The 19,153-nt window shown below is 39.6% G+C and overlaps 1 protein-coding gene across 5 annotated transcripts in view; it reads left to right on the top strand.

Annotated features, from left to right (window-relative positions):
• The first annotated feature begins 5,018 nt into the window (after positions 1-5,018).
• sez6b (seizure related 6 homolog b) overlaps positions 5,019-19,153 on the top strand; it is a 197,198-nt gene continuing 183,063 nt past the window's right edge. For 3 of the 5 annotated variants that reach the window (XM_077208421.1, XM_077208419.1, XM_077208420.1), the window contains exon 1: positions 5,019-5,325. In XM_077208421.1, coding sequence (XP_077064536.1) covers positions 5,241-5,325 — 85 coding nt within the window. In that variant the 5' untranslated portion in view covers positions 5,019-5,240. The remainder of the gene's footprint in view (positions 5,326-19,153) is intronic. The other 2 variants (XM_077208422.1, XM_077208424.1) reach the window with 1 other exon arrangement.

Raw genomic sequence — 19,153 nt, 5'->3', positions numbered from 1 at the left:
GAAAAAAATGAAGTGTCATCATGATCGTAAATCTGTACCCCGTACCTTAAGTAAAGGCGATCAAAGGCGGTGTTGGTGTTGCTGGCTATGGTAGATTCTGCTTTATCAGCACGATTTTCTGGACCATATGAGGTGGTAAAAAAAATTAGTGATACAGATTAGGTTATTGGAACTCCTGATAGAAGGAGAAAGACTCGTGTGTGTCATGTAAATATGTTGAAGACTTTTCATAACCGAGAAGCTGGTCAGAATGTGTCATCTACAGATGAAATCTCCACTCCTGTGTCATCTGCTGTGTTAGTTGCTTGTGCTGCTGTCGAGATGGCTGATCCGGAGGATGATGGGATAATCCTGCGTCATTCTCATCAACAGTGTGCTCGGCTGAAGAATTCAGAGGTATTATCTAACTTTGCATCTTGAGTATGTCATTTACCTGAACAACAAGGATGTGATATTATGCAGTTGATTGATGATTTTCCTACTCTATTTAATGATGTACCTTCCTGTACTACAGTGTTAGAGCACGATATTAACATGGGTGAGGCTGTTCCGATCAAACAGCACGCGTATCGTGTGAATACTGATAAGAGAGCTCTGATGCGGAAAGAGGTGGAGTATTTGTTGGAGCATGGACTTGCTCACTCCAGTTGTAGTCCATGGAGTTCTCCGTGCTTACTGGTGCCGAAGAGCGATGGTACGATGCGATTTTGTACTGACTATCGAAAGGTAAATGCGGTAACTGTACCGGACTGTTTTCCATTGCGTGTAAGTCTGGCTGTGGCGAGACTAAATTTTATCTGCTGCGAGAGCTGGGATCGAACACGGGTGTCCTGTGCGAAGGCTTTGGGTTTCGCCACTGAGCCACAGGGCGAAATGACAAAAGCTTAAATTAGCTTGAGCAGATAATAGAGCGTCATCACAGTTTTGTGTGTGTTGGCGTTTGTTTGCAGGCGTGCGTGTTATACAACAGGCTCATTGTTGCAATATTGACATTTTCAGCCGCTCAAACTAAGAGGAGCTGAGAAATGTTTGAGAAATGGAGATTGGTCCGGCCTCGGTGGAACTAAAACACACTCTTTCCTCATTTCGCCGGTGACGCACGCCCACGGGGGGCGTCGAGCAGATAAGAGAGCGTCATCAAAGTTTTGTGTGTGTCGGCGTTTGTTTGCAGGCGTGCGTGTTATACAACAGGCTCATTGCTGCAATATTGACATTTTCAGTCGCTCAAACTAAGAGGAGCTGAGAAATGTTCGAGAAATGGAGATTGGTCCGGCCTCGGCAGAACTAGAACGCACTCTTTCCTCATTTCGTCGGTGACGCAAGCCCACGGGGGGCGTCGAGCAGATAAGAGAGCGTCATCTAAGTTTTGTGTGTGTCGCCGTTTGTTTGCAGGTGTGCGTGTTATACAACAGGCTCATTGCTGCAATATTGACATTTTCAGTCGCTCAAACTAAGAGGAGCTGAGAAATGTTCGAGAAATGGAGATTGGTCCGGCCTCGGCGGGACTAAAACACACTCTTTCCTGATTTCGCCGGTGACGCACGCCCACGGGGGGCGGGGGCGGGGTAGGTTTCTTATAACGTAAAGAAAGCTAGCCGCGGTTTTGATGCTGGCCCGTTTCCCTGACGACTCACAGGCAGAAGTGGGGAGGTCCACAGAGCTCGCCCAATCCTCACTGTCCGACGCCAGGATAGAGCAGCTGGCCTTCTCTACAGATGCAGCTATCTCGTCGTCATAATGGCAGAGGCGGTGGAGCGCGGCGGCCGTTGCCCGTCAGTGAGCGACTTTATTGAAGCCGGTGAAGCTGGCGGGCGAACCGGCGAGCTTTCATGGGCTGGAGAAGGCTCGGGGACCCGCTGAGTACGGCGCTTTTTATGGCGCGGCACTACAGCGGGCGGGAGTGCAGGCTCTGAGAAAAAATGCCAGGCGAGTCCTCAGAGTCACCATGGCAATAGCTCGCAATGATGGCAGCCTCCGTCGGCGAGAGCTGCATGATCCTAAAACAGGCGGGAAATGCAGAAGAAATGGCAGTCCCCGTTGCTGAGTGCGGCTCGGCACGAGCCACAGGAACGAAGCATCTTAAAAAAGACGCTGCTCTTTTAGATAAAGAGAGAGAGAGTGTGAGTCGCGACGGCGAACACACACTCTCAGCAGAGTAAAAGGATATTGGCGCCGGAAAGCGTAGCAGGATATGGTGTCACGCAGGGCCTCTCTCGATAGGCTGCTGATGTTGCCGCAGACCCGTCGCTATGGGCGGGCCATAGGGGGCCGGGGCCGCCCCAAAAAATGCTTGTGCCCCCCCACTTGAGGCACAGATAATTTAATTTTAATATTATGATAGTTGCTAATTTAGTGTTGCATTCTTTATCATTAAAACGTTAAAAATATAAAGAAACAATGGTGTGATTTTATTTGATTGATGGGAATCTACACTGCAACAACCGATCACGGCCTTACTAAAAATAACGTTAGGCTACGTAGGCTACGTGACGTACAACTAAGCCGCTCAACAGTTACCGCGCATTTTTGAAAGCTGTTTCAAAACGAGGTTTCCCCGGCATACTCGCTTCAGTTCCTTCCGAGTGGAATACTTCGATGAGGAGGTTCTGCTCGGAGAAACAACGCCTCCCGCTGTACTGACAGGAGGGACTGGAGAGAGGACAGCGCTGCCTCCACTCAAAGTACCGGTAGATTCAAAGTCTCTGTGCGAGTGTATGTGCGTGCGTGTGTATGTCTCATGGCAATGCATATCTCTCTGTTGACTGCTTTAAAATGCAATCTTTGAGAGATGCTTCTGGTGTTACATCTAATATGTTGTATAGTCAAGTGTTTAATGGATATTCATAACATTGCTTTTATGTAATGTGGTGTAGGCTATAGGCGACCTGGTCATATTGCGGTTGGTTATATGTTTAAAAGTGATGATTACGTGCTGCACGACTAGAGTTTATTATTATAAATATACGTAGGCTGTAGGCTAATAATAAGTGTGCCCCCCCATGCATTTCACATGCCCCCCTTAAGACTGAGGTCTGGCGACGGGTCTGTGTTGCCGCTGTGCAGCCAATAGGCGCGCGAGCCGCCTTGCCTATGTCGGCATGCTGCCACACAGCGTTTTACATTAATTCAAAATTAAGGATAATTTTTGGCTTTAATATCTCGTGGAAAAGAGGTTTTCCCCATAGCGTAAGATATTACGCAGTACGAGAGATACTCTCGTAAGAGAACCGTAGTTTACAGACAAAGCATTATGAAATCATTTACTTGCAGTTTGTGATGTAGCTCCAATACAGCTAAATGCTTCATCTGTCAACAAAAGTTTATTTGCAATCTCTCCATTACACTGTGCCTCATTTACAAATTAATCTGCAGTCAAATTCACTGAACAAACATATAATCCTCTGACGCAATTCAGGACACCATTAAAAACAAACCATCCTGTTCCTGACGCTGGTATCCTTTTGAAGTCTGTAATGTGCAAATGAGCTTTTTAAACAGGACTCATGTTCCTTTATGCATATACTTGACCATTTGTCATCTTGTTGGCAGACTCAAGCACATGGAGTACATCAGAAAGTGAACAGGCGTCTGTATACTGAATCCAGTGTAGACGGTGTCAGTCATAAGTGCTGATTTATGTTTCTGCCGGTGATGCCTCCACAATCTACACTCCACGATTAATGAGCTAAGCAAGGTGACACATGCAATAATGACTCTTAAAACATTTTAACATTACTCAATAATTAATTATACTTTAGTGTGAGTTTTTTTCTCCATGAAGTGGTGTGCTTGATTAATTAATTTACACAAAAGTTATTTGTGTCTAGTGAAGAAAAACAAAAACTGCAAATACATTACCAGCCAAACTAAAATATATTTTGTTGATATACCTGAAGATTTTGAGTTAATTACATAAAATGCAATTATAATTGTGCAAAAAACGGGTCGGTTATAATATGTTCTATTTGCTTTTACGTGACTCTCGCATCCGGTGTTGGCAAGTGCCAGCCGTTACATGACTAAAGTGGGCGGGGCCTATTGTGAGATAAAGTAAAACTATTTGTTGATGTCTTGCTCTGCAGGCAGGCATATGCAAACGTGTTTGCCTGTGTGACATCATAAATCCCAAAATATCTAAACCAGCTGTTTTTGTAGCTTGATTAAATAAATGCTTTTATTTATAATAAAGAGGACGTTTTAAGTTATGAAACTTGCAGGAAATTTTAATAGTTCAAAGACCTCTTAGTGTATATGTCAAAAGAACAAGGCAAACTTGATTTGTCATGTCATGACTCCAGTCATTACTCCAATCTTCAGTGTCGCATGATCCTTCAGAAATCATTCTAATAAGATTTGCTGCTCAAGAAACATTTCTTATTATAAATGTTGAAAAAAGTTTTTTCCCAGGATCTTATATGTTTATTTTTTATTTTTACTGACCCCAAACTTTTGAATGGTAGTAGTGGAGGTGTATTTCTTTCTTTATTAAACAGTGATATGATGTGCATAATTACTTTCATGATGGCTATGCAACACTGACTTTGATTTGGCAGACAAAAGTTTGTAAGCATTCATATTTTGAAACTTTTTTGTGATATATGATATCATATATCAGCCTTTTCTTTTTTATCAGACGCTTTTCTTTTTCAATCTCTGCAGTTATACACATACATTTTTACTCTACAACCCATAACATATCAGAATGACGTTTAATACAGAAACAAAAAATGTTTTTTGAGTGAATTACATTTATTTGTTTTTTTTTAACTGACAGCAAAAAATAGGCACACTATTTAGATAGGAGTAACCTGTTTAATCCGAGCACTTTCATCTTGTAGAGCACGGTCGACCACATCCTCCTTTCGCCTTAGTTAGCAGCTGAAATGAAATACAAATGGCAATATTTGAGCCATTTAATCGAGGGCACTATTAGATTATGTACGGTACAAACTTTGCGCGAAGCCTGAAGTTGTTCCAGTTGCTGACGCTAGGAGCTGTCCGCGGTACTGAAACGGCTCGACTCAGTCTGAGAGGTGCTGACAGAAATTGAACATTCTATGGCTCTCCTCCGTTCACAATTATAAATCTGATCAGAGCTCCCGTTTCGCGCAGCGACCGCGTTCCTTACGGCGCGTGCGGCGGAGGTCTCGCGGAACGTTTGTGTCCTGCTCCTCTTTAAATATTCGGAAAGTGTTTTAATACAAGGACATATTCTGTAATAGGAACCCACTGCCGCGAGCATGAACTCGACAAGAAATTACAAACCAAGCATGGTCATTCTGATTCTGGCCGCATTTGCTGGCTTGGGGATGGCACGAGGGCAAGGTAAGAATTTATATTTAAAATTCTAAACATTAGAAATACTTGTTCTGCTGTCCACGCGATTTGCGGATTGGATACGCGCAGCTTCACAGAGCCCGACGTGTAGATGATGCGAGCGCGAGACCCATTTCTCACTGTAATGTACCTTTGTTTGCGGAGAAAAAAAAAAACTCCGGTTTGAGAAACATCTTTGTGCCGAGGAGGCTATTTAACTAGTACTTTGGTTGCACGCGAGAATCACACATTGCACAACAGATGCACTCGTAAGTCACAAAGTCATCGGCGTAATTATGATAAAGCACGCATAGAATTGACAGAACAGCGCGTGACTATGTTTTTTTTGTTATTTGCTCTACGCTCTGACTTCATTTTTTTTTAAAGTATTGCATATTTTTTTACAAGTCAGAGCTCTATATGTTTCATTCTCTCGTTTTCCATGTTTCCTGTGTAATAGCAGTTTGTTCTCTGTATACAGTATATGACGTAAAGTTAGTACACATTCCCAGATCTTTGGAGATTTATCTCATCAGTATGTTAAATGTGATTATGTATAACAAGGTTAAAACTTTTAAGGTTCAACAGGTTTTTAATTTGGGGATCACAGCGTGACATTATTTATGCACTGATCTAGATGTGAAACGTACTTTCAGTGATCATAAAGATTGGATCCGCACATTCATTTTTTAACTGTAATTGTCACTGTAAATTGTATTTTACTCAAAGGAAACATTCCATTCACAGTAATCTTATTTAAATATCTGAGACTATCATTGTATTTTATTGTGGTAGAGAAAAGGAAAGATGTTAAACAAAAGCACAAATGTTTGAAATGAGTATTATGTAGTTCTAATATAAACTGTAGGCCTGTTTCAGATAGTTCCTTTACACCACATTGATAGATAGAATAAGTGAGTGACATCTTCTGTACAGTTTACATGTTTAATTTCTAGTAATTGTCACTTAAATGAGGGGGCTATAACAATATAACAAACTATAACACACACTTTGACATGGGTGTCTCACAATTTGCATTCAATTTGAAGGTTATGTCTTGGTAGTGCATGTTCATCTTTAAAACATTGATTTCAATTTGCACAATACAAAAACAGAATAATACTAAATGCTGTAGCTCTGCAGATTGCTCTATATACTGTAGCTCACTGAAACCTAGTCATTTCTCAGGCAGAGTGTAGTCCATGTTGCACTTCATTTTCAATCAAAGCTGTTGCACACCACTACCTCAGAGCTCTGTGTTGTTTTTAGCTTTTGTCTGACAATTCCCCTCACTCTTTTTGTCTAACTGTAAAAGCTCGGCGAGCAATACAAGGAATAATCCTGTGTTATTTGTCAAGAGCAGCTCCATGCAGTGTACTTTTGAGAGATGCAACACTCTTTTCTCTGTAAAAATCCTATAAAAATGCAAGAAACAACAGGAATTTGATTGCATGTCAACCACGTTGTTTTTAATTGTATGCATCATTTCCGTCTTGAAGTTCTTCCAATTCAAGAGTACCTTTACACTTTTACTCACCTGTCAACTGCTGTTGAGAGACTTGCAAAGCAATCAACTTACAATCTCATTCGAGAAGAATCTTTCATTTGCAAATGTGATAAGTTTCCTAGTTTTAGGTGGCAGCATATAAATTGCTCTTCATAGTTGAGAGACTGATTGAAAGAATCTGAGCTTTTTCATCTTGTCTCTTGTTTCAGACTCCTTTTGTCTGTCTTAACTAATTACGTCTTGTGCTGTATTGATTATATATCGGTGATTGGAACATTGACCTTTTTGCTAGGAGTGTATGAGTCAGTGTTTTCCGATCAGTCACCTTCAGGACGGTGTGATGAGGCTTCAGGGCTGCGCGCTGAATGGCTTTTACCTTGAAAAGCACTCTGACTAATGCACAGCTCCATCATTCCACACTGAGCATAGACAGCAGGCTAAAAGCAGGGCCCACCACTCACAAATGGATGATGGGCTATACAAGAAACGCAGGAAGGTCAGGGGGTCAATTTGCTCAGGTCTGTGCTGTCCTGCTGTGATAGACGCAGATGTAAATACATATTTAGTGCCTGCGCAACAGGAAAAGACTAATGTTAATGTGTAAAAAAATATGTGACTCATGTTACGGATGTTTTGAACAAAGCAAAGGTGCCAGTACAAATGTTTTTAAATGAGATTCACTGGTGTATAGACACCCTCATGGCTCCCTAATGGCATTGTGAGCAAATGCTATAGCAATGGTTAAATTTGTAATCTAGAGCAGTTTCTACACTACATACAGTAGCTCATCTAAGCATATGGTGCATTTACAAAGACTTTTTAATGCAGCATTGATTTGCATGCACAATGAATGGAAAACTATGGTGTGATTGTCATGACAGAGCTGCTTGTGTATGGCGTTGGAACCTTTACCAGCTTTATCAGCGGCTTCACTGTAATGCAGTGTTAAGATTGTAATGGAGCTCCGTTCTAGAATCTTTGCTGCAGAATGGCTTCTCTCATTTACAGCAAATTTACACATTGACAGAAATCTCTTAACCAAAATATTGGAACGGAGCGAAGGTAAAGCGCAATGAAGATATAAATAAGGGACGCACAATGTATCTCTACCTTTATTTTGATTAAAATATGCTCTGTGATTAACATTACTTTAAGGGACTTTCATTTTTTTGTTCTATATACAAAATAAATCCATACTGTATCTCCTACATGAAGTTGCTATATAGGGACTACAACTGTTTTTTCATTCTTCAAACATCCTTGTGATAGCTGTAGTCTATATTAATATTGATTATTGATTGCTATTCGATTTTTTTCCCCTCCAAAATATGTTGTTATTGGTCAGTATTGGATATTTAATTGTGCATGCTCATTTCCCTCATTTTAAAATTTAGATTACCTTTACCATCATCTACGCTAAAAAATGTTAATTGTAATCTTTTGCAAATCTCAACCATACACAATGGATATCTATTTTTCATACGATACATTATAATGTTGTGATGCCTAAATTCACTTTTCGCATTTAAAATACTTTTCATTTTTAATTAATTTTATTAGACAAAATAGTGTTGAATTGTAACATTGGCAATTTAATGGTCATTGGCCTTATCATTAAAATAATTATTGGCTTATTGTATCAGTCAGTATTGTATCTATGAATTTGTGCATTTCTAATACTATTATTAATAAAAAAAGAGGGCTATATTGCCCAACATTGTTGACGTAAAAAGACTGAAATAGTAATTTTCTTATAAATCAAACTCCAATCATTTTGAAAAAACATTTTTACAGTGTATAAGTTCTACAATGTTTGTCTCATTCATCAAGCATGTGAACTCACATCCTTGTGGTGGCTGTAGTCCATATTTAGCCACTTGTTAGCAAACAGAGCAGCATTAAAATCCGCATTTGAGGCATGACTGTAGTGCCGAATAGTCTCAAAGCAGCCCAAGAAACTAACGCAGTCGTCTGAGCTGCTGTCTGTGCTCTGGCAGTGTGTAAGATCAGACATCCCAGGTCTCCACTGAGAGAATAAGAGTGTCAGTGATGGGTGGATTGTAGTAGACCCAGCCGAGATCGGCCCTCGAGGTGGGTGAGTGCCGCAGCCTGACTCCATTACCTGAAGAACCAGGGGGAGGGTTCGGCCACACTTCCTCCCACCGCACCTCATCCTGCTCCGAGAAGCCATTAGGCTCGCGCCCTGTCTTTTAGGATCAAGCAATATCACTCAATCAGCAATTTATCAGTGCCCCTGTGTCGTCCCAGGCAGTGCTGGAGAAGAAGGATGGAGGAGGGATTGATAGTCAGCTTGACCCCTTGACCCCCCCACGCACACTCGGTTCAGCAGGAGCTATGAGGTTGAGCGTCTGCTCTCCTAGTCTTTATTACATCCCTGATAAATGAGTCGGCCGCCGGGCTGGATGGCCTCCTACGGCCACACTGGCAGACCTGCCACTCCTGTAATGCTGATGAATGGTCAGCTGGGACAGCACTCAGCAGACAGTACTGCTGGGAGAAATCTGGACGCTGCCAGGGTGGCCAGCCTCCCGCTGTCAGCGCAACTGGCACATACGGACCATGGCCATTGAGGCAATAGAGGCAGTGCCTTCCTAAAAATTTGGATAAGAGAATATCTACAGTACAAAAATAAAACAATGCAAATATAATGAAATATGCTATTAAAAAGTAGATGAGCAAGAGTGACACTGTCCAACAGCAACATAACATAAACAATGTACCTGTACGTTCTTTGGGTTTGGTGGAGAATAAATAAACGTCATGTGAAAGGAAGCAATGCCTCCATTGCGCTATGATTGGCCTATTGCGCTGTTCACGTGATAAAGCCTCTCATTTTCATGCGTTTCCACATCCCCAGATAGGTCTAAATGAATAAATATAATTATGGTGTCAATGGGAAGACTAATTATAAAGTAAACAACTCATCCACAGAGATATCACAGCTTTGTCACATCAAAATCAAACTTGAAATGACTTGAAAATGCAACCTGTAAGTTTTTTTTTTTTAGTGAGCAATCAGCTTTTCTGAAGTAGTGTGTGTGTGTCCATCATGACACCTGCAGTGTTTACTGAGCTTTGATGACTGATGATCCAAAAATAAGTTGAATGTTAAAAAGAACAGCTGAACAATAGTTCACATATAAAATATACATGAAATTAGAAATTTGTTACTGTGTTTTATAATTATTATTTTGGAATAAATGTAAAAATGCTCTAAAATACTAACTTGGTGAGAAAACATCCATTCCATTGAAAATGCACAAAAATTCTTGTTGAAAGTGCAAGTTATTTAACCTGGAAAATGTGTCAACATTAAATGTAACTGGAACATTAATCTACATTGTATTAAAATACCACACATTAAAAACAGTGAGGACTTTACCACGCCACTGCATGCCATTGATATGCACACACAATACTTTCTGTGCTACATGACCTGCTCTTTCCATCATACTGTAACTAACCCACTTAAAGAGCATTTGAAGTTCTTTTGTAGCGGCTACATTTGAACATCTGTGCAACCGAGATGATCAATGACTTTGTCAGGCTTCCAAAGGCCAGATGGTAAAGATGGAAAAGGGAGTTCAGATGCAGAGGCGGGATTGAAATAACGCGATTGCCTTACTGAACTCGTCATACTATAATAGATCTGGGCTATATACGGATGAGAAGAAGGCATAATGTGGCCCATGAGTCTGACAGGCTTGAGTCTAATTATAAAACACATATTTTTGCAGTCTAGTCTTTATGTTTGCTCTTGACCTGAATATGCCATAGTCTATATCCTTTCCTAATGATTCCCGGGCTGTTTTGCAGTGCAACATTGCGCTCGCACGCACATCGTGCTTGCTTGACTTAAAAAGGATTGAAAATGTTGTTGCCCATTTTTGCTGTTTTCTTCATTCACCCTGATAAAAATGGGAGCCTTTGCTGTGCCTCTCTCGTCCTTTAACCCACACTGTATGTGTGTTTGTTTTTTCAGGCCGTTTTAATCTCTGGCCGTGGCAGAAGCATGGGGTGTAATGGTGCTTTATGTGCTTGTCCTGCCCCTTCCATAACTCAGCCCGCCACGCTTTTTTACATCACGTTCTACGGTATTCTAGGAAGCACATTATGGTTTACAATTTAATTCAGTCATGTCCTTCTCCAGAAAATGAATGGGTGCAAATTGCCGATGAGAGCATGTTTTATAGATTAAACCTCTTATTAAATAAATCCAGAGTCTTATTCGTAGCTGATTGAATTCACGGACCCCCTCCCCCAGCTTTTATTACACACACACGGTTATATGTCAAGGGTGGCGAGATTATGTTTGTATATATTAACCACAGATGGCGGATGTATTATGTGACAGATGAGGACAGATTTCAACTGAAATAAAACAGATACTTTAAACTTAAATCGTTTTTGCAATGTTATTTTAGATATCATGTTAGGTAAAAAATACGCTGCCGTTTGTATTTATGCAGAAAAATCTGTAAAACAGGGCTCCAGACTGCGACTGATATGCCTTTTCATCAAGATATCATCATGTGCATGAGCCACGGTGAACAAATGACTCTTAGGAAGCAGTTCTTTTTCACGAGTCAATCAAAAAGTTTCATGAAACAGCCTTTATTTAGGGATTTGAATCAGACTCGCTTGGTGAATCATTAATAGGTGTAACCTCTGAACCTCTTTGTTGGTTAAGTCCAATTTGAAATGAACCGGGAACCATTTATGTGATGTATAGGGGAGAGTGGGGCACAACCTAACGTATTATTCACTTTCTCAGTTTGTGTAAATCTGCTTTGGGTTCAAAGTATTTATTTTTCCCCACAGTAATTTCACACATGTCTAGTAAAATTATGTGGTTTTGTTTTATTAATACAGTGTATAATTGTTTTCTTGAAATACCCCGAAAGAATGGAAGTGAAATGTGACAACATGCCCCATAGGTGGGGTAACATGACCATATGACAGCTTAAAATCTAATAAAAAAAATATACAAGACAAACTAAAATAATTTCTCAATTAAATACAATTATTAACTTTTTCATATAAAATAATGGCATTTTTTAATAATTAAAAATAATTTTTTTTTTGAGTTTGACAACGAACATACCGGAAAACACAGCTATACAAAATAGTTCAAAACGTAATAATAATTAATAATTTCTGAACATTGACTCTCAGTCTTTATTCACCTTTTTTCATATCATATCTTCCAAAGATTTCTGAATTTTGTAGCTATTTTTTCTTTTGGCAACTAGTAAATACACTAAGTTCCGTCATGATGGCATGTGTGGAAGTATTTAAAACAAGGGTGTTACAACTAGCCCCGCATTAGGTTGTGCCCGGCTCTCCCCTACTTAAGGTTTTAGTGACTTCTTTTTAAATGACAGTGTATAAATAAATATAGATATTCACTGCAGATTTCTGTTGAATAAAGCAATAATGATATTTTGATATTCATATCATGTTGAAGACATGCTGAAGTCATAATACTTTTTTAAAAACAGGCCGTATGAATAACCATCTTTATTGAGTGAATCTGTAATTTGGCTCCGTATAAAATATATACTGTATTTCGAACACGTTCAGACACTTCAGTTTGTGTAATATCCAGTATTTCCTCTCTTTTTGAAAAGTGACCTTTGAGTGTGTTTGGGCTTTAGACATAAAATATGTCTTTACTGCCATTCCAAAACCTAGCTGAAGGGCCCCCAAATGTTTTGAGCCGCTGATAAACGACAAACTCCCTCTATCCCCCCCATCACCCCCACCTCTGCCTGTCTCTTCTGCCGAGGAAAAGCAATTTGCTCTTGGTGATCCGATGCAATCAGTTGTGCTTCATGGCTTTCAAAAAAAAAAGGCTGAAAAAAAGGCAAAAATAAACAGAAGGGAAGGGGGAAAAAAAAAACTTGCGAGAGAGGGACATCACTATTAAGTAAACCACACGTTCCCGAGTTCTGATGATCATGTGCAGGAGCTGCAAATATTCAACACCTGTTTTTTGATTACCAGTGATTAACCTATTGCAGTGTGCCTCAGACTCTCATCAAGAGCCATTCACTGCATGAAGACCCTCCTTAAACACTCCTTTTTACAGCGCTCACATGAAAATGAGTGTTATTGTGCCTGTGCGTCTGCCCCTCCTTTAGGACAGAAGTTGCGAATCAGGCTTTGACAGTTTCCAGGTGCCGAGGCGATGGGAAAAGCTTTGACACGCGCTCTCTCTTTCTTTCTCTCTAGCATAACAGTCTCTGAGGCATGGCTGACGGTTCCACAGCCTTGTGAAGTGTGTATCCCAATTGCTTTTCTCCCCAGCGCCGCTTCTCTCGGGTTGTGTTAGTTCGCTTCAGAAGCCCTTTTGCGTTTTGCCGTGTGTGTATATATGCCTTTCCCCCTTTCGCTCTTGCTCCTCATCTCACTCAAGAGCTTGTCTGATGCGCTAAACATCTGCCAGGCTCAAAAGCATCTGCATGCCCGCTCAGCCTCTGTATTCTGACAAGCTTCCACTTCAAGTGTTTTTTTTAAAACCCCGAACTGTATATTATTGAACCAGCAGCTCACGTTGTGAAATGATTACACTTCTCCAGTAGGGCAGCTTATGAATGGCCACCATCCCATCTGCGGCAGTCTTGAGAGCAGGCAAAACGCCATCTCTGTGTCAATACCGCTTTTCAGAGCCGCTGCTGTCCTTTCATTTAGATTTCTTTCCTTGTCCAGCAAGATGCACAGCTGGGGTCCCACCAAAGCCACCGGTGACGCCTGTAAGGGGAAAGTGGGACATTAGCGGGACGCTAATAATTTGTAATTCCACAATAAAGGCTTTCAACCCACTTGAGGGGAGGAAGGAAAGCTAGTGAATATTCATTACAAATCAATGAGCCAATCTCCCACGCCATCGGCTGGTGTCCACCCGCTCTATTTTTCAGCCCATCTCCATTTGGCTTATGCTGGTAATGTATTGCGCTCATAAATTTTGTGGTTCTTTTCTTCTACGTTTTATGTGAGGAGTATTGATGGATGGACGGTGAGTCCGCTGATCTCTTCTCTATCTGAGAGATTGATCCAGACCTTTGTTTTACCTCTCTCCTTCCCTCCCCTTATGCAAAAGAAGTACATTTTAGCATACTTATTATGGAAATAACATACTTTGAAAGAATATACTTAAGTGCGAACTAAATGTTATGTTTTTGGACACTTCATTTCATGTTACAATTAAATGAAAACGTTTAAAAATTAAATTTCAACTAGTTGAACTTAAGATTGCTTTTTTGACCCACTTTATTAGGACTTACATCTATCTAATCAGGAAGTACATCTTTTTATATAGTTTCATAATTACTTCTATTGTGACAATAATAACAAATTGCAAACATAATTACAGCTCTTTGAAATGTGGTACAGCCGAATGTACTGGCAAGCATTCAAGGTAAACTGAAATGTACTTCAATGTCATTTATATTGAAACTTTTATGTCATATATTTAAATGCACATTTAATTGTAATGATGAAGTTTCAATTTAGTACATTTAATATATTTAATAACACACTACATTTAAAACAATTTCTTTACAGGGGCTTTAATATATTAGTCCGCACATCAAAATAAGTGTACTTTTAAAGCGTGACAAAAGATTATTAAAACAAAATAAGTGTTCATTTGACATTATTCAAAGTGTACTTAAGTGTGTTAAAAAAAACATAAAAATGCCCTCATAAGTAAACTTAGGTGGCCTTTTATTTCATTTATATTATCTGCAACTTTTAATTTGAGATTATAAAGTGCACTTTTTAATAGTGTACTTAAGTGCATTAAGAAACATGTAGTAAAATTAAAAATTTACCTTTTAATTACACTTTAGTGATTTTGATCAAACTTTAGATTAGGGTCCAATTCTCACTATTAACTAACTATGACTTTTTCCTCAATAGACACTACCACTTATTAATAGAAAGTAAGGTTGTTGTTAAATTTAGGTATTGGGTAGGAATTTGGTAGGATTAAAGGATGTAGAATATAGTTATACAGAATATGGCATTAATATGTGCTTTATAAGTACTAATAAACACCCAATATCCTAATAATATCTATGCTAATAAGCAACTAGTTAACAGTGATAATTGAACCCTAAACTAAAGTGTTACCGTGTTTTTATTCAATTAGTATTATATTATCTGAAAGTGCAGTTTTTAAAAATATACTTAGGATTTAATGTACACTTCAAGTAAACTTTCAGTACAATTAAGCACACTTCCTTTCCACAAGGGTCATCACTGCAATTATTTCTGAATGAGGCTGTCCATCTGGCTGAAGTAAAAGGAGGTATCCCCCCCCCCCAAAAAAAAACCACCTGAAAAAAGGATGGATGTGGATGCCGTCATGTGGTGCGCCATCCTCTCCAACGCACATATGTCTCCCACGCCCTGTCTCCGTATTGATCCATTTGTCAGAGGAGAGCAAATGGCAGATCAGCTGCTTATTGTCCCTCATGGATTGGCAGACTGTATACGCCTGGTTAATTGGGCCTGGCGTCTGTGGCACATGCAGAACCACGGGCACTCCGCTACAATTAAGTCTCTGACAACCTTCCCTTCCCTTCCCTCCGTTTGAAGTGCCAGCTCCCATCTAGAAGCTACTTCATCTAGAGCGTTCCCCAGAAGGGTGCAGCAGTTAGGGAGACGGCAGGTAATCACCGGAGGAACGTTTGGAGCGGAGCAGGAGTGCATCCTTGGTTTCTCAAAGCATTGAACAGAACGTGACTTAACATACGGCCTATTTATGTGGACACTGTTGTAGGTAACTGATCGAGATTATAGGAGTTGTAATCATCAAACTTTTCGATGTCAAAGGGAGATCCTTGCTACAATATGTAGACAGCTAGTGTACAATATATCGCTACGGTATAGCCATTCAGAAGGTTGGGGTGGTTTATTTTTTAATGTTCTTGAAAAATGCCTCTTAAGCTCACCATAAAAAGTAATTTATTCATGTAATGTTAAAGCTGAATTTTCAGCATCATTACTCAAGTCTTCAGGGTCTCATGTTTCTTCAGAAATCATTCTAGTCATTCTGATTTGGTGCTTAAGAAACATTTCTTTTAATTTTAATGTTAAAACATTTGTGCTGCTTAATATTGTTCTCTGAAACTGTGATAACTTTTTTTCTTCAAAAGAACCATTTTTATTTGAAATAGAAATCTTTTGCCATAATATAAATTTCTGTACTGTCACTTTTGATGAATTGAATACGTCCTTACTAAATAAAAGAATATCTTCTTTTAAAAAGGGGTCAGTAAATGACTGTTTTTTCTGCCCTAAATGAACATGATCAATTTTGTGTCTCTAAAAATCTTTTCTTAAAAAAATAAAATAAAAATGTAATTACTATTGCCATGACCAATAGAAAGCTGCACAAACAGCACAGTTTTGTGAGGGCATTTATAATTTGCCATACTTGCAAAGAAAGGAGGTGTGCTAATGCTGAAAAGAATAACAAAAATGTAATTTAAATGCATAATGGCATTATTTCAGTGCTTTGGTTAGGCTGGATAGCGGATGATTTGGTAAATAAGACCCAGGTTTCTGTGCTGAAATACTGTACATGAACTGTAAAGTAAATCCACTCTCGGAAATATCTGTAAATTCATAAGTTGCCACTCACTGGGATCTAAAATGTTGGATCATCTATGCGGCACAAATTAAATGTCATTAGTTGTGTCTTTGAGGAAAAGAGAGGGATTTGAACTAAGCTAGCATGGGCGACGACAGACCTCAAAGTAATTTCCCTCCCATCACATTTAGCATTTACCATAAAGTCCCTCATTCCCCATAAAGGACTGATTGATGGCTAGCCAGGGATTGTGCCTAGCATGCACCCCTAGTGCTTAAGGATATTCAAATCGCTTTGTGCCCTTGCTCTCATAGGCCTCGCACTAGCAGGATGATTTAAAGGTGGTAACAAGATGTGCTCCAGGGTGCAAAATATTGAACACCATCAACGATGCAGCGACTGAACAAAATGCCAGTCATTTAAAACAAGCTATTAGATCACAGGCGAAACTGCTCTTCTCTTGCATATAAATCCTGCCCTCTGCTCCCAAATCTATCACGCAGATGAAGCAAATCCCCGAATGCACTACTTTTTTTCAGCATTAATGTGTATTTACTTAGAAGATAGAAAACATATTGTGTGCTTAGACAATGCAGAGATGATTATTCTCTCTAAACTCTTTAAAATATAAACACCTTACAAGGTCTATTTTCATTCCTCTATATAGTCCTTTTCTTTAGACAAACATAATGAGCATCCTGCCGTAGGTTGTGGATAGAGCTCGTCCTGCGGAGCTCGAGCTAATGAACTTCGTTTATGTGCCGAGCCCAGCGTCAGGCGCCAGGCCCTTAAGAGTCCCAGACATTTCCATAATAAAGATAAATCATGCAAATCTGGGGTGTTTGCACAGGACTGTGTCGCTCGCTGCGAATCACTTCGCTCATTATTTACCTTTACTATGTTGTCGGGAACAATGCCACATCGCACCGAAAGCTAGATAGATGGATTTCGAGTTCCTAAAGTAAGACTAATTTCCTACTGTTTTAACACATACTTTTTTTGCACATAAACATACATAGGTTTAAAGGCATTCAAGACAAACCGAAAAGCAAAATGTTGAAGTATAGACTGGACCAAGGCTTCAAGTACCTTTAATCTGACAGTTCCTCAGTGATTTTTCTTCCACTGCGCTAACGTTAGCAGGAAACACTGTGGAGCGGAAGCACTAATTGCCTTGGGTGCAGCATTCTGGCTGCCATTTATGATTCTAATGATTACAGCTGAACACATCTTTTGTTTGCAAGTGTCAGAAGTTTTTTGGAGCCAACACAGCATTGAGCATACTAGGAATAGCAAGGTTTTTGTATTATGCAGGAGATAGCAGGAAACGGGAGATGGGTGAATGGCGTTATTTGCCCCTTACCGAGGCCATATTAACTCTGCAGGCAGTGCAGTCTGTGAAGGAGCAGATGTGAGACTGGAATAGAGCAAATGCTCTGCACTGTACAACCAGCTGCGGCGTGGTGAGCCCTGATTGGAGCCTTTTCTGCTTTAGAGCACTTATTCATTGATTGATTGATGCATTCAAACCCAGCCGTTCATTATGGGCACTTTTTCTGCTTCCCCTGTGACTCATATTCAAAAGGGATGTGCGGTTCCTGAAACCGATCGTTGAATTTTCTGGCAGTGAGAAGGGGACAGAATTGGTCACAGTCAGTGTGGGCAATCGTTTGCCAATTAAATGTTTGTTAATGAGCTTAACAGTGGTTTTGATATATCCATTTTGTGCCTGATCTATACAGATAATAAATATCTTCTCAAATAGACAATGTATGTGAACATTTAATTGTGATGTTTTAATGGGCACATTGTATTGCTTTTATATGAATTTGAATGCATTTCTCAATGGCATCTTAATATTGAACTGGAAGTAAAGCCAGGGACACACTTAACGACTGTAAGGCTGATTATGAATGTAATTTGATAATTATCTGCTCCAGTCGTTGGAAACAGTCTGTAAGTGTGTTCAGTTCAGTCTTAGACTGTTTCAGCTAGTTGTTAAATGTGTCCCCAGCAAAAGCCATTTATAGGTTGATTCTTCCTAAAAGCACTATGCTATCCCGACAGTTTGGGGCGGGACTATCTGTTCTTTGAACGCAGTAATTTAGCATGTTTGGTGGGAAATCTCAAAATTTGTATTTTTTCACACACTTTACATTACAACGCTGTGAGGCTTAAATTCACATTTTAAAAGAATCATTTATTTCAGATTTCTACGTTTTTTATATATTTAGTTAGACAATATTAGGCTATTATTTTCTTGTACTGGTTTTTGGCCATAAGATGAAAATAATTGTCACCTGTATAAGCTAGAATTTTAACAATGATACATCTCTACTGAAGATATCAAAATAGATTTAGAAAATTTGGTATATAACACTTTAGAAAACTTTTTTTTTAATTCAGTAATTGCAAGATAAACCCTCGGCTTTTGGGGGAAAAAAACAAAATGGCTGGCTCATGTTCCGTGCTGACAGATTTGGAGTACAGAGTGAACATCACGGCTCCTATAGGCTTTTAATGAATTGAGGGAGACAAGTGATGGTCACATTGATTACCTTTTTCTTCCCATGCTGTTCATTTCTTATTGTGTTAGTGGCCAGGAGCTCTGGGTTTTGATCTCACATGTAATGACTTACAGTTTGAAGGTTTGCCAGCCTCTATTCATGAGCAGTGAGACACTCCAATCAATGTTTTCACACAGCTGT

The sequence above is a fragment of the Siphateles boraxobius genome, unplaced genomic scaffold (genome assembly GCF_051911475.1).
Source record: "Siphateles boraxobius isolate OS27281-9 unplaced genomic scaffold, OSU_SipBor_1 6, whole genome shotgun sequence".
In the NCBI taxonomy this organism is placed as follows: domain Eukaryota; kingdom Metazoa; phylum Chordata; class Actinopteri; order Cypriniformes; family Leuciscidae; genus Siphateles; species Siphateles boraxobius.
This window is presented reverse-complemented; position numbering and strand designations above follow the sequence as displayed.